Raw genomic sequence first — 15298 nt, 5'->3', positions numbered from 1 at the left:
TGAATTGATCAAAGCTCCATAAGACTCCAAAAAAAACTGTCGAACACTCTAATACTTTAGTACATTCAATTATATATATTAAACATTAGTATGTTCTATCAACGATATTTTTCTCTCAAGTGAGGCATATATATATATATATATATATATATTTTATATGGCCCTTTATAACCAAATATATCTCGGGATACTAAACATAAGTTAGAAACCGATTATTATTATTTTTTTAGTTTTACATATATTAAAATAAACGGTTAAATGAGTACCCGTTTATAACTGTGGATAATACCCATAACCGTCCATTTAAATTTCACAGGTAAATAGTTATACCCATAATCGTTTATTTATCTAAATGATTACCATAACCGTAACTATCAAATTTAAATGGACGAATAACCGCGATTACCCGTAACCAATGAATATTTGCTCTTCCCTAGTCTTTATGTCATTACCTTTTTTTTTTATTAAACGACCCACGTGATGCTAGATCCAAGATTTCCTCTCCCTCACATGTACACTCGGTGGTCCTTCAAGTACAGGAACCCTTCTCATTCGCAGCGAGTAACATGAAAAAGGAAGGCCACGTAGGAAGTGTCGGTCAGTGGGCCCTACTCAACCTCACGAGCTAATTAATTAGTAATCACCGATAAACTCTCAACAGACAACTGGGTCCACCACGACCGGACAGTAATTCCGTCCTTAAACAACCCAGATCAGTCATAAATCAACATTAGGGTTTCTTTAATGGGACGATTTCGTAATTTGGAATCAAAGAAATCAACTTGATCAGAACCACTGATTGGGATTCCCTGGATCTTCCCGAATCCAACTTAATCCAATCAGCGATTTCGACACCCGTTTCCTCCGATTGAAATCGGAAAGTGGAGGATTTCATGGCGGAGATTGGGGGAGATTGAAGCCGTATGGGAGGAGCGTGAGGTTTAGGGTTTTGGATTTTAGGGCCCCCTCTCTCGCTCCCCTGTCTCTCTCTAGACTCAATCCGGTTCAGAAATGAAGGAGCTGCTCGGGAGACCTGGGTCCGTGAGCGGGTTGCTGCTGAGGGTATCGCAATTTTCATGTGCTGGTATCGCCATCGCCGTCATGGTCACCACCGACGGCTTCGCTGAATTCACTTGTTTCTGGTATATTTATTTATTGTTTTTTGTTTCCGTTATTTCAACTTCTTGCACTTTAATTTACCCGAAGTCATTATTTATTGGTTTTCCTAATTATTTTTATTGAATTTTATGAGTTTTGGTTTGAAATTTGGTATCTAATTGCATTTAGGATTTAGATTGTTACAGTGGTGAACTGTTTTTGACTGGTTTAAGCTGCTTATGTTTTATTGACATGTAAATATATGACGAGAATCCGGCCGTGATAGTTGAAATTGAAATTCAAACACTGAGGAGATCAACCTGAGAAATTTTCAGCGAAACTGTATATGAGTGGTGGAGTTATAGAATTAGCATACAGTTATAGAACTATATGTATCACCTTAGAATGAGATTAGTGCATAATCCACTGACCTTGTTGATACACGAATGCAGAAATTATCGGTACACTAGTCATCGACATGTACATTTCTTTGTATTTTTGAAAGTTTTTCGGAGATTTTAACATAAGCAAAGTGAAACCAATTGGCCAAATTTGTTTGTTTCTCATAGTTTTCTGTCACTACTTTGTTTCCAATATGTGCTCCTTGATGCTATTGATTGTTGTTAACTGCTATTAGTTTGTTCCTGATGGGTCTGAGATAGGTTATGAATTTTTTCTTCAATTAGTGGTAGTTAATTGTTCTGCAAAAGCTTCGTGTTGATCTCTGTCCTATGGTTCAGCTATTTGGTTGCGTCGATGGCACTTCAAGTGCTATGGAGCTTGGGGCTTGCTTGTCTTGATATTTATGCTTTGAGCAAAAAGAGAGACCTTCAAAATAAATTACTAGTGAGGCTATTTGTTGTTGGTGATTGGGTATGTCACTCGTCCCTTAAACTCTTTTCTCATCCTTTATGGCTGATGTTATGTCTTGTGTACGTTTGAGGTCGAATACCGGCTGCTGAAATAAATCCAAATTTAAATGTTCAGTTAACAGCTACTTTATCACTGGCTGCTGCAAGCTCTTCATCAGGGATTGCAATTCTGTTTGTAAGAGACTTTCATTTGTGCACGGGTAGATGGGGTTTACCATGCGGTAGCTACAAGCTTGCAGTTTCCTTCACTTTTGTCACCTGGATCCTTACTTCCATATCCTCTCACGTGATGTTTTGGATCCTATCGGCATTAGTTTAGAGGGTTGTATTTTTCAGTTCTACCTATGATACATTTACGCTACAGCATTCATTTATTTACTTGTAAATGGAAAAGTCTGCAACTTGCCTCATTTTTTTTTTTTTCTGAGGCAATTCAGCACCCTCGTATTTTATTTCAATGTGTAATTTTTATGTTGCACCCTCAACCGTAGCATATCTTAATCCACTTAATGTACAGAGATGTATTGAAGCAGTTCTACAGATTCAATATGATTTCTTGTTTGCCTGCCCTCCGGGATTTAGGTATGGAATTTAAATCTTGAAACTACATGCACATTAGTTATTTCATGGGTTTGCCTCCTGCAGTGCACAACAGATGTGCGAACGGAGCATATGGACAACACCCCACGTTCAACCATCGTGCAATGTAACTGAGCTTTGTGTTCGCGTTTTGTTATACTTTTGTATGTTGGTTATGTGTATTTTTGTCAACTTTGTAGTGCCACTATATAAAGGCCCAAGGATTCGAAGAGACGGATGGATCACGGAGGTTTGGCTGAATAATCATCTTGAAACTACAAGGCAAGTAGATAGTTTGTGGCACCATCACTATTTATTGCGATTCTGATATATCTTCCCTCAAATTCTTTGCCTCTTACTCATTTCTTAGGGTTATTCATTTTGTTATGCTAGAAAACATGTATCGATTGGTCGAGGCATGGACATTGATGACAGTTGAATAATAGAAGAGTTTATACAGTTTAATGAGCTATACCTTTCTGAATTAGGATTCAGACTGGTTACCACGGCCTTGTTCGCAGGTACTCGGATGTAGGAACATCACTCGAAATTAGTAAGAAAGCGATTCTATACTTAATCTGATCAGCAACTTCTTTCATTGAAGGCTGATTACGCCTCTGATCATTGAAGCACGATCGGGCAAGAAATCCCGGTGCCTTCATCGTCTCCAATTTGTGCTCCCTCTTTAATAACTGGATCGACAGCATCCATCAACCTTCGTTTCAATACCTTTTTCATGTACGGCACCAATCTCGTATCTTCCTCTCGTCTGTTGAAATCGATAACCTCCTGAGAAGTCTACAGCTCCAACTGTACAACACCAAAGCTGTAAACGTCGATCTTATCCGGGAGCTGAAAGTTACATGAGGTAGTCAGGGTCTAGATAACCGGGGGTCCCCTGATTACTGGTTTCTCTGTCCTCAACCAGCCTCGAGATCCCGAAGTCTGAAAGTTTTGCCTCAAAATCTTCATCCAGCAATATGTTGCTGGATTTCACGTCACCGTGGTAAATGGGCTGCACTGCAGAAGAGTGAAGGATAGACAAGGCCTTCAGCTGTTTGGTGAGCAATTCGGAGCCTCTGACGCCAACCAATCGGAGCCCATTTTCCGCTGTGACGACAGTGAAGATGATCAGAAGAGTTCCATTTGGAACGTATTCATATACGAGGATAGGTTGATACAGCGGCCAATGAGTCTCACCAGGCTCCTATGGTTCACCTGGCAGAGAATTCGAACCTCGTTAAGAATATGATCAATGCCCTCGGTGTCACCGTGCTTGGTGTGCTTGATAGCGGCGATGGTTCCATCATCAAGAGTGCCCTTGAAGACCTGAGAAAAGCCGCCGGAGCCAGTTATAGAAGAGAATGTTTTGAATGTGTTTATTGTATTCTTCTCATTCTGAGGTATATATAATCATGCAATTTATCACCTAAAGTAGGAAACCCAAAATTATAGGAATCCCACAATTAAGGGAAATATTATACAAGTCAACACTCCCCCTCAAGTTGGTGCATATATGTCACACATGCCCAACTTGTCAAAAACATTGAAAACTTGTAGCTAGAACCGGCCTTTGTAAGTATATCTGCCACTTGATCCTCAATCCTAATCGGAGGAAATTCAATTACTTTCCCTTCCAATTTTTCTTTAATGAAGAACCTATCAACGTCCACATGCTTAGTGCTATCATGTTATATCGAATTATGAGCAATATCCTTTACAGCTTTGTTGTCATAGAATAACTTCATTGATTGACTATGATCAACCCCCAAATCTTGTAATAGAAACTTAAGCCACAAAAGTTTACAAATACCAAAAGCCATACATTTATATTCTGCTTCTACACTCGAGCTAGCTACTACATTTTGCTTTTTACTTCTCCATGTTACTAGATTACCTCCAACAAAGGTGAAGTATCTTGATGTCGATCGTTGGTCATGTACCAAACCTGCCCAGTCGATGTCGGTATATCCTTCAATCCTGAAATGCTCATTCTTCTTAAACAAAATTTCTTTTCCTAGACTCCCTTCGAATAACACAATATTCTCATAACTGCACTCATATGTTGTTCTCCCGGATCATGCATATACTAACTAACCACACTCAGGGCATGAGCAAGATTAGGTCTTGTATGATCCAAATACATCAATCTCCTAACTAACCTCTGATATCTTCCTTTGTCTACCGGTACTTGATTCTGGTCAATACTCAACTTCGTTCCTTCAACACACAGAGTTGCTACAGGTTTACATGCTGACATCTCAGTCTTTTTTAACAAATCAATAATATACTTCCTTTGGGACATAAATATTCCAAACTTGCTTCTTGAAACCTCAATTCCAAGAAAGTATTTCAGAGATCTAACATCTTTCATTTCAAACTCCATGGACAAATACTTCTTTAGCACCGATCGTTTAGCTGGGTCATTCCTTATAACCACCATGTCATCCACATAAATAATGAGTGCTGTAATCTTCTTATTCTTTCATTTCAAGAACAAAGTGTGAACCTAATTACCCTGTCTATACTCGAATGCCTTCATTGATTTATTGAACCTGCCAAACTATGCTCTTAGTGACTGCTTCAATCTATACAGTGACTTCTTTAGCTTACATTCCTTACCCTTGTTCATGTTCGTTCTAGTACATCCTGGTTGAAACTCCATATAAATTTCTTCAGTTAAATCTTCATGTAGGAATGCATTTTTGACATTGAACTGTTGAAACGGCTAGTCTAGGTTCGTTGCCACTGATAATAGAACTCGAATTGTATTGATCTTGGCTACTAGTGTGAAGGTGTCTATGTAATCTATGCCATATTTATGAGTGTACCATTTGCCATTAGTCTTGCTTTAAATCGATCAACCGTTCCATCGGCTTTGTATTTCACTATATAGACCCATTACATCCCACAAGTTTTTGCTCACTGGCAAGTTCGATTGTTCCCAGGTAGCATTCTTCTTCAGTGCTCTTAGCTCCTCATTCTTTTTTCCATCTAGGATCGGCTAAGGCTTCCTGCACACTGTTAGGAATATATACAGTAGACAATTGATTTGCAAATGACTTATTTGATTCAGATAGGCGACAATTGGACACATAGTTGTTTAATAGGTACCTCACTCTCGAGTTATGGGTTGGTTCACTCACTAAATATTTAGTTTTACACTTAGGGTCTGCCTCATAAGTGGGTTTAGGAATACCTCGATTAATTCTTTCTAGGAAACTATGGAGTGGTGGTTCATTTGGTGTAGAAGACGATTAGTTATGAGAATCACTAAGGGACAAGTCGGCATGAATTGTTTCTTCTACAACCATGGGGTTTAGTTGTAAGGGAGACGTGTCACCCGCCATCTCAGGTTTGGCGATAAGCTGTTGTGCAGCAACAACCTGTTGGGAACTAGGCTGTTGTGCAATTGGCGTCTCCTTGGCGATAGGCTACTGTGTCGTGGCCTGCTGCTCGGCGGTCGGCTATTGTGCAGTCAACATATGTGTAGTGGTCTGCTGTTCAGTGGTGGGTGGCTGCATAGTAGCTTGCTGCTTGGTTCCATAATCGAACAAACGAACTTCCTCACCTTGAAACTCCCCTGAAGTGAGGACTCATAGAAACCAAAAAACATCTCAATTTCATGAAAAAGTGACATCGGCAGTGATAAACATTTTCTTGGTTGGAGGGTGATAGCAACAATAGCTCTTCTGAGTAATAGCGTACCCCATAAACACACATCGAAGAGCTCGAGGTTCGAGTTTGCTTTGTCATTTTTGGGGAGGGGGTGCATGTGGACAAAAGCCACGTATCTAAGGACTCGAATATGAGGTTGGGAACTGATGGGCAATTGAGCAGGGACATAAGTGTCTGAAATGGTGTCTGAAACTCGAGAGTACTTGAGGGAAGCCAATTAATAATTTAGGCAACAGACGTGAGTGCCCCACCCCAATAATGCAAGGGAAGCCATGCCTCAAGGAGAGAGCATGAACCATTTCTAACAAATGTCGATTCTTTCGTTCAGCCACCCCATTCTGCTGAGTGGTATATGAACATGTGGTCTGATTAACAATACCATGCATATCAAAGAAAGAACGAAGCTTGGTATTAACATACTTGCCTCTATTATCACTTCGAACCACCTGAATGTTCATATTATATTGGACCGAAACCATTTTGTGAAATTTTTGAAAGGCCATACTAACTTCACTTTTTGATTTTAACAAAGTAACACAAGTCATTCTCGTACAATCATCAATAAAGGTAACAAACGAATGAGCTCCACCAAGAGATGCAGTTTTTAAAGGGCCCTAAACATCCGAGTGCACAATCATAAAAAAAACAAAACTCTTATTAAACTTGGAGGAAAAGAAGTTTGATGGCTCTTACCCATTTCACACTCATCACACTTAAACTGAGAAACATCATTTTTCACAAACAAACTAGGAAATAACTTATGCAAATAACCAAACGAAGCAAGGCCAAGACGACGATGCCACATCCATAGATCTAACACTTTATTATTCTCTGCTAAAGTCCCATTCACTAATAGTGCTTGAGTGAGCAATCCCGAGCTACTAGAACTCAACTCGAGAAAATACAGCTTCCCCCGTCTAATACCATAACTAATCGTCTTCCGCGTTTGAATGTCCTTAAATACACAAAAATAAGGCCAAAAAACCACCAAACAGTATAAGCTAAGGGTTATTTGGGCAACCGACAATAAATTATAATTTAAGGAGGGAACCGCAAGGATAGTATCAAGTCTCATGGTATTAGAAAGGGAAGTAATGCCTTCCCCAAGAACTAAGGCGGTATCATTGCTAGGAACATTAACCTTGGTATGGGTGGAGGTTTTTAGTGAGGAAACCTATCTAGAATCACAAGTCATATGTTCAGTGACTCCAGAATCAATTGTCCATGTATTATTCATAACAGAAGTGGAAACATTAAGTACCGGCAATCAGAACTGATGCTTTGCTTGCAACATCATCTGAATCATCCTTGGTTTCTACAACAGAAGCTCGAGGTTTTTTGAAATGAGGGTCACGTTTCTTAGCCTAATTCTCAGGATACCCAATCAGCTCGAAGCACTGGCTCTTGAAGTGTCCCGTCATGCCACAATACGGACATTTACCCTGAAGGCAATCACGACTCAATTGGCTGGTTTATGGCTGCCTAGTTTAACTCTCGGACCCACCTCGGTCGGTTCGGTCAAAGAAGCCGCGAGCCTTAGCTGCCATTGCAGCCGGTTCTAAGCCTTAGCCAAAGTGGCGTCTTGGGCTTCCAGGAGGGAAGTCATTCGTACATTGGGGACATCCATCTTTGCAGGCACATTCGCAGCTAGAATATATGATCTTGTCCATCGCGCTATATCGATAAAAACATCTGGAATATGTGATCTAATATGTGCTGCACTTCAGTCTCAGACTAAGAAGTGCGGGATCTAAATGAGACAAAGTAGGAGTTTTCCACGATAATTCACATCGTTCTTTAGGAACATTGACATTCTTATCTCTCCCTAATGACAGGGAGACTATCTCATAGAAGTGACAATCCACGAAATGAACGGTAAACAGATCGCCTGTCAAAGGTTCTAACTAACAAATAATTGAAGGTGAATCATATCCAACATAGATTCCCATCCTTCGTTGAAGCCCCATTTTTGTACGTAAAGATGACGAAATCAACATATAGACCGCATAACCAAAATTTGCAGATGCTATATGTCGGGTTTGTATACAGTAACCAACCGAATGTCGCTATATGGTTGGGTTACAACAAGCCTCAGGCGGACTAACATGGCCACGTGCAATATTGCATGGCCTCAAGCAGCGATCGGGAGCTTGGTATGTATGACCAACGATTGAGCAATCATTTGTAAGCGCTTAATGAATGCCTCTGCCAGGCTATTATGGGTGTGAACATAGGGTACTGGATGTTCAACTTCAACCCTAACCGACATGCAATAGTCATCAAAAGTTTTAGATGTGAATTCTCTAGCATTATTCAATCAAATAGATTTAATCGGATAATCAGAGTGGTGAGCCCTGAGCTTGATAACCTGAGCCAACAATGTGAAGAATACAACGTTCTTTATGGACAACAAGCACATGTGTGACCAATGTGTGAAAGTGTCAACCAAAACCATAAAATATCTAAATGGTCTGCAGGAAGGGTGAATCGGTCCATAAATGTTCCCTTGAATCATTTGTAGAAAAATAGGAGGATTCGAACGAATCTTGTCATAAGAAGGCTTAATAATGGCTTTCTATAGGGTTTATGGTCGTAGTATACAGACCATTCGGGATACGCTCCATCTTCTCAAAAGTACACTTCTGGCCATATTCGTAGGAAGTTATGCACAGAAATTAAACTCCATTTTCTACAGAGGTTTCAGAGTGTTTATTATTATCTATAATGTCCTTGAAACTCAGCAACATACTTCTGGAACGTGGAGAATAAAGTGCCTAATCAATAGTCAAGATTGTACCACTGGACAACATTATACGTGTCTTACCGTATCCTTCGATCAGGTTAGATGAGCCTGAGAAGGTTGTTAGAGATGCATTCTTAGGTATGAAGTTAGTGAAATAGATGCATGCGTTCACACAAAACGGTGTGCGTGGTTGCACGATCTGCCAGACAACTAACTTTTCCACTAGTCATACCTAAAATAAAAATTAATTTGAATCGGTCACATGCATAAAAGTTCTAAAACAAATATCCATTCAAAATAATTTAAGTATTCAAGGATAGTAATTAATTAAAAACTTAATATCCAAAAATAAATCACCAACAAATAATCCAAGCATAAAGGAAAATTGTTCAAAATTAAACCCAAAAACAAAAAGGTGGGGGGGGGGGGGTTTGGCCACTAGGTGGAATTCAGCCCCATTGTCTAAATTTCAACTAGATAATAGTTTATGTCTAAGATTATAATCTTTTATAGGGGTGGTATCCTCCTGAAAGTCAGAAACCTCCATCTTGATACTCTTCGGTTCATCCACTTACACAAAGTTTGATTCAAACTTCTTACGACGAGAATGATATTCAGCTACAACCTTTTAGGAAGCTCGGCAGACATGGGACCAATGGTCTTTGGAACCACAGCAATAACACATGTCTGCATCCATGGTTTCAGGTGCTTTGCCCTTATTCTTAAAGTTTGGGGCCTTGGGAGCAAGGTTAGGGTGCTTCTAGGCTTGGTTTCCTCCCTTAGATGGGTCTTGGCTCTGTTGACCTTGACGAGGTAGTTTCTGGTCACCTATACCACTCCTATTTTGGCATTTTGGGCATTAATTTGTGCTATAGTGTGATTCAGGCACAGCAGTCGCCTCAGTAGGTCGAGCTTGATGATTTTTCATCAATAGCTGATTCTTCTTTTCAGTGAGTAGTAAAACAAAGATCAAACCTGAAAACTTAGTGAACTTCTGAGCCCTATATTGTTGCTGTAGGACAATATTAGTCGCAGAAAAGGTCAAATAGGTCTTCTCCAAGAGATCCTCTTTGATCAAGGTCTCATTACAGAACTTGAGAAGCGATCAGATTCGACAAACTTAAGAATTATATTCATTCACAAACTGAAAGTCTTGGAAGCGTAAAAGCTTCAGGCAAGAAAATGTCCCTTTAGTGATCAAGATGATTAGCCAAAGTGACCCAAAGCACTCGTGGATCATCCTCAGTAAGGTACTCGGTTTGTTGTGCATCATGAATGTGTCTTCAGATGAAAATCATGACAATAGCTTTCTCAGCTTCACCAACTGGGTTGTCTGTTTCATTTTCAATGGTGGGACGCGAATTCTTTGCAGTGAGGTGGAGCTTCACATCATGGACCCACTTAAGGTAGTTTCTTCCAGAGACCTCTAAAGTGGTGAAGTCAAGTTTATTCAAATTGGACATGTTCTTATCACAAAATAAATGGACAAGATGTGGTTGGTGTAATGGAGAAAAATCAATCCATTCATATAAGAGTAGAACATTCAGGTTCTAATAGACATGTTTTGGTTTAAATTGACATGAAAAAACTTCGGGTTTTCATGGGTGATGTTTTTAAGGAAAACTTCAGGTTTTCAAACAAGGCATGTTTCTAGAAACTTCAGGTTTTGAAATAAGTATGAACTTCAAATTCATATGTTCCTGCAGACAACATAAATATATATACAGAAATATGCAACAAGAAAATATGCAAATAGAATTTTAGGTATATAATTATAATGGAATTAATTATTTGGACTTCAGGCCTTAATTTTAAAGTGTGGGTGAAAAATTATAAAACCCAAAAAGTGCCTAAAAAATAGGCAATCAAAACTCGGGGTCCAAAAATTTGGACCAAAGCCCACGGGTAGGTTGAGTGAACTGGTGTCGTGAAGTCAAAGCCCAAAACTGGGCTGGGATAGGTACGAGCCTAGCATGTAGGCAAGCCCAGCATCACAGAAAATGGGTTGCAGGTGCAAGCCCAAACAGGCTTTGATCTGGTGTTTCGTGGACATTGATGCACCAGTAAGGGCTGAGATTTGATGTGTCGCAGGTGTATGGGACACCATAGCGCTACGGGCTGGTGTCACTCTTGGGCTGAGCTAATGGTTTAGGCCGCTACAAGTGAGCCAAAAAAGGAAAAAAAAATATTTTTAGGCTGAGAAAAACAAGGCCCAATTAGGCTCGACTTGGGACCAAAAACACCCCAACCGTAGGGGAAGAAGACCGGCATCACCGCTTCAGGTGGCCGTGTTTTGGGACAAAAATGGGGCAAGTTCGTGAGTCAACAGGGATCATGAATATGAACTGGGATGGAGAAATCTTGACGTTTCAACCAAAACCCTAGAAATTCGAATCGGAATTTCAAAAAAAAATCCGACGAGATTCGAAGGAATCTCAGTTAATGTACATCGATGGATGAGCTTCAGGCCATTAGGGACAGTGACCAAAGGTCAATGGTTGGGTTGCAGGCTCACCTGTGATGGTAGAGATGCCATTGACGGCGTTAGGTTTTTCTGAGTTTCAAAAACCAGGAGCCTATGGCTCCGACTCAGCCACTTAGGCTGTATGCCTAGGGTTGGTGGCTTAACGTGGCTCGGCTCAGGGAAGGAAGCCCATCAACATGGATGGGTGTTCAGCGAAACCCTAAAAAAATCTTTTAATTTTTTTTTCAATTCCAGATTAATTCAATGCATATTCATATAAAATAATTTAATGCATGAGTAGATATTTGATTCAATTCATGGCAATATCAAATTCACATAATTCAACAATTATAGATATAATGCATACACAATTTATGTAGAATCTAAAATTCAAAAAACGTAAAATTGGGTCATGCATTGTGGTGAATGTTCATGCTATCGGGGCTGCAAAAATATCGAGATAAAAACCAGTTGTTTTGAAAGAACATGATTGGGTGATGATATTGGTGAGCTGGTTTGATGCAAAAAACTTCTACATCAAATTCCTAAGTGTAGTGGTAGAGCGTGCTGATAACGTGTTGTGGTGTATATTTAACTGACAGGGGAAGGGGGCCGGAGGCACAGAGAGAATATAGAGAGAGATGTGTTTGTAGGGTTGTGTAGAGAATGTGTTATTCCCCTATGTAGTGCCTTTATTTATAGTAATAAGAGAGAGAAGAAATCCTTCCCCTCCAAGGAATACAAGTCCTAATAGGGAAGAATAACTAGAATCAAATCTAATCTAGAATTTACATAATCACACTTAAATAAGAAGTTTATAACAATTATTATGTTTTAGTGATAATTATCTCTACTTGTAAGCTGAAGATCTCATGCTTGATATTTAATTATTATGGCTGACTTATTGTGTAACATAGTACAAATCCTCGATGCCTGAAATAGATTATTGTCTTATTAAAAAAAAAACTCCAATGCCGTTTAGGGTTGCAGCTTGGATTACCCAAACTGGATTCAACTTGAACTCGTGCAACATGTTAAGGGTTGATTAGTTAGATGATCGGATGGAATGATCTCATGAAATCTAGAAGTTCATGGGAAAGAGGACGAATGAGGAGTCTCCCAAGAGGTTGCTACGAAACTAGTTATGGCAAAAGCGTATGACCGGATGAAATGGCCTTTCTTGTTTGCTATTAATTATGAAGGCTTTGAGGTTTCCGGAGAAATTCTGCTAGTAAAAATAAATTGAATGAGGTTATATACGATCGGAAGACAATGGGGAAATTTTGTCAAGTCAATAAGCGACCTGTACATGTTCCAGACAAAAATAACTATCATTGGATACCGCCCCCTGAAGGTTCTTACGAATTAAATGTTGATGGTGCTTTTTTACCCGTGTTTGGTTGGTGGTGTAGGTGCAATCATTAGAATGACAATGGGGGAGGTGATGGTGGCAATGGCCCTTTCTCAAGGATTTGTTGATTAATAGGATTTGATGGAAGAGATCCGGAGATGATCTTTTTCCATAATTAACGATCATAGATATAGGGAATTAGCCATATGATTATATTTTACTTGTTGCAGCTCCCATGAAACAGAACGATCATATTTCCATTGTGTCAGTATAGAAAGATGCATAATTGAATTGATGGCTTAGCGGATTTTTCTAGTTGAATCTTTGTTGACAAGGAAATACTAATGTGGTTCAATAGAAAATTCTAACCACCAAGTATATGCATTTAAATGTGGAGAAAAAATTAGTGGTCAGTATCAAGTAATATATTCATCATGAACCTTCAATTTATTTGATAACATTTGAACGACTACATAATTTATGATTTGTATGATTTTTTTTAGAGATGATTTTCTAATAAAGATTAAAAAACCAAATGATTCCAATTATATATTTATAAGCATATATTGGAATTTTGTAAACTCTTCGGTCATAATTGAATACCACTTTGCCGCGCCCCTATATTCCTTGTCAGTAAAAAGTCATAAAAAGTATATAGGATGACTTTTATTAATCTTTAAATTTTATATTTATATTTTGCTCAACAAAAAAAAAAAAAAAAGTTTATATTTATATTGAATGTACTTAAAGTTGAAAGTGAGTTCTCAAAAAAAAAAAAAAAAAAAACACTTCGCTTAGTTTTTTAAGTCTGACCCCATCAAAGCTCAGATGATCCAAGATGTAAGGAAGTCAAACAAAGGAAAAATACAAAGGGAAGATAAAATAATGAAGAGATAATTACAAACAACTGTCGACCAATTAACTGTTGAACACGTAGACTTTTCTTAAACATTACAATCACCATTTGCATTTTGAGATTTGAGCCATTTTCACACAAATCTTAACAACAACAAGAACAACAAAGCAAACAGCACATGGCCCCTTTGGTTTTCACACGCTTATTTGCTTCGAAGTTCAACTAAATTAAACCCATAAAAACAAAGAAAATAAAGATTGAACGAAAATAAAGGTTATCATACACAAATTCCACTTAACGCAGCAGCTCACCACCACCATATAAATTGACAAGTTTGCACACCTTCAGCTTTCTTCAGCCATGCATGCCACGTACGTACTAATTAGTTCATACTTTCATAAGTCGTACCATTAGTTACTAGCAACTCGATGACGAAGTGGAGATTGAACTCCAGATGATATCATCATTTGGGCAGTTGAAGAAGCTGGCGAAGTCCCAGAAAACAGCTGGAAATCAGATGCTTGGAACCGGCCTGAGTCGCCAGGCAATCGGATATAGGAAGCTGAAGGCGAGTCGCTGAACCACGAGTTCAACACATGATGACCACCTCCTTGTCTTCCATTCTTGTATTCCACTATGGCCTTGTACACAAAAGGAATCAAACCCTCCATTTACTTTTGCAGTTTTTGGTTTCCAAAAGGGAGAAAAACAAAGGCTAATAAATTTCCTTTTTTTGTTCTTGTTTTTTTGGGGAGTTTCAGGATTGATTTGGGCTGAAGGTGGTGAGGGTTTTAATTCAAAGGCTGTGTGGGAATGGGATATGGAATTGGTGACGTGGCGTAAATAGGATAGGGAATTTGGAGTCCAGCTCTTGAAGCCAAGAGACTTCAACGCAAGCCGGCACGACGACCTTGAAAGCTCTATCCAAACCCACGGCATTATCATCTTTTGATTAACATCATACCAAACTTCGTAATTATTGTTTATTTTACTAAGTTTATTAATTACTTAAAAAAAAAAAACTAAGTTTATTAACTATTATTTTATTAGGGTTTGGTTTGGTTAAGAACTTTCGGAACAAGATAAGTGATTTCATGGAGCTTTCTGAACATGATTAATTTATTGTTCGGCTTTGTATTTAAAACGTTTGAATTTTTGTTCAAATACTGGTGGCCTTGATCAGCACCGGTTTTCTCGTAGCAGTCGGTTTTGTGTTGCTGTCTTCATCTAATTGCTTTTTTTTTTTTCTTTTCATGTGTTTGATCAAATCTGATTGGGTGTTTAGCTTGTTGTCTACGCCAAATTATTATTTATTCATAAAACAAAAGGTTAGACCCAAGATCAAAATCTCTGTCTAAATACGGTTGGGTTGTCCAATCTTTGACATGATATAACTTTGATGAGTAATGTTAGCTGAACAATTTTTTAGAGCACACTTTTAAATAATGTGTCGTGTTACTAATAAAAAATATGAACGTTAATTAATATTTAAATAATAATTTAATTATCAATAATTTATAAAATATAATTTAAATAAATAATCTTCCTAGCATTATCCTAAACGTTTTCCGTACTTCCTTAATATAGACATTAGTAAGAATCATTTTACCAATCACACCTTGGTCTCTTCTTTTGAAAAGGGTACAAAATTACTGTG

General features: G+C 38.6%; 2 protein-coding genes across 2 annotated transcripts; one reads left to right on the top strand and one right to left on the bottom strand.

The window, feature by feature from the left end:
- The first annotated feature begins 941 nt into the window (after positions 1-941).
- Positions 942-2522, top strand: LOC103938141 (CASP-like protein 5B2). The gene is made up of 3 exons (XM_009348141.2): positions 942-1142; positions 1839-1971; positions 2086-2522. The coding sequence occupies exons 1-3, from the start codon at positions 1012-1014 to the stop codon at positions 2287-2289; spliced, it is 468 nt and encodes a 155-aa protein (XP_009346416.1). The 5' UTR covers positions 942-1011; the 3' UTR covers positions 2290-2522.
- Positions 2523-3170: 648 nt separating this feature from the next.
- LOC125473826 (wall-associated receptor kinase-like 20) lies at positions 3171-4992 on the bottom strand. Its single transcript, XM_048577148.1, has 4 exons — positions 4648-4992; positions 3731-3878; positions 3413-3659; positions 3171-3318 (listed from the first exon to the last, which is right to left on the bottom strand). Exons 1-4 carry the CDS (start codon positions 4990-4992, stop codon positions 3171-3173), a joined length of 888 nt encoding a protein of 295 aa, XP_048433105.1.
- Positions 4993-15298: the final 10306 nt, after the last annotated feature.

The sequence above is a fragment of a genome, unplaced genomic scaffold (assembly GCF_019419815.1).
Source record: "Pyrus x bretschneideri cultivar Hongxiangsu unplaced genomic scaffold, Pyrus_bretschneideri_v1 Contig11, whole genome shotgun sequence".
Taxonomy (NCBI): Eukaryota; Viridiplantae; Streptophyta; class Magnoliopsida; order Rosales; family Rosaceae; genus Pyrus; species Pyrus x bretschneideri.
The sequence above is the reverse complement of the archived record's forward strand: the minus strand, read 5'-3'. Positions and strand labels throughout refer to the sequence as shown.

Excerpts from the sequence above, each read along its gene's own strand:
- LOC103938141 (XM_009348141.2), top strand. The coding sequence starts at position 1,012 with ATGAAGGAGCTGCTCGGGAGACCTGGGTCCGTGAGCGGGTTGCTGCTG. Across the intron at positions 1,143-1,838 it reads GCTGAATTCACTTGTTTCTG|CTATTTGGTTGCGTCGATGG; the intron begins GTATATTTATTT and ends CCTATGGTTCAG. Across the intron at positions 1,972-2,085 it reads TATTTGTTGTTGGTGATTGG|TTAACAGCTACTTTATCACT; the intron begins GTATGTCACTCG and ends TTAAATGTTCAG.
- LOC125473826 (XM_048577148.1), bottom strand. The coding sequence starts at position 4,992 with ATGGTGGTTATAAGGAATGACCCAGCTAAACGATCGGTGCTAAAGAAG. Across the intron at positions 3,660-3,730 it reads GGTGAGACTCATTGGCCGCT|CGGAAAATGGGCTCCGATTG; the intron begins GTATCAACCTAT and ends CTGTCGTCACAG. Across the intron at positions 3,319-3,412 it reads CTAGACCCTGACTACCTCAT|ACGAGAGGAAGATACGAGAT; the intron begins GTAACTTTCAGC and ends CGATTTCAACAG.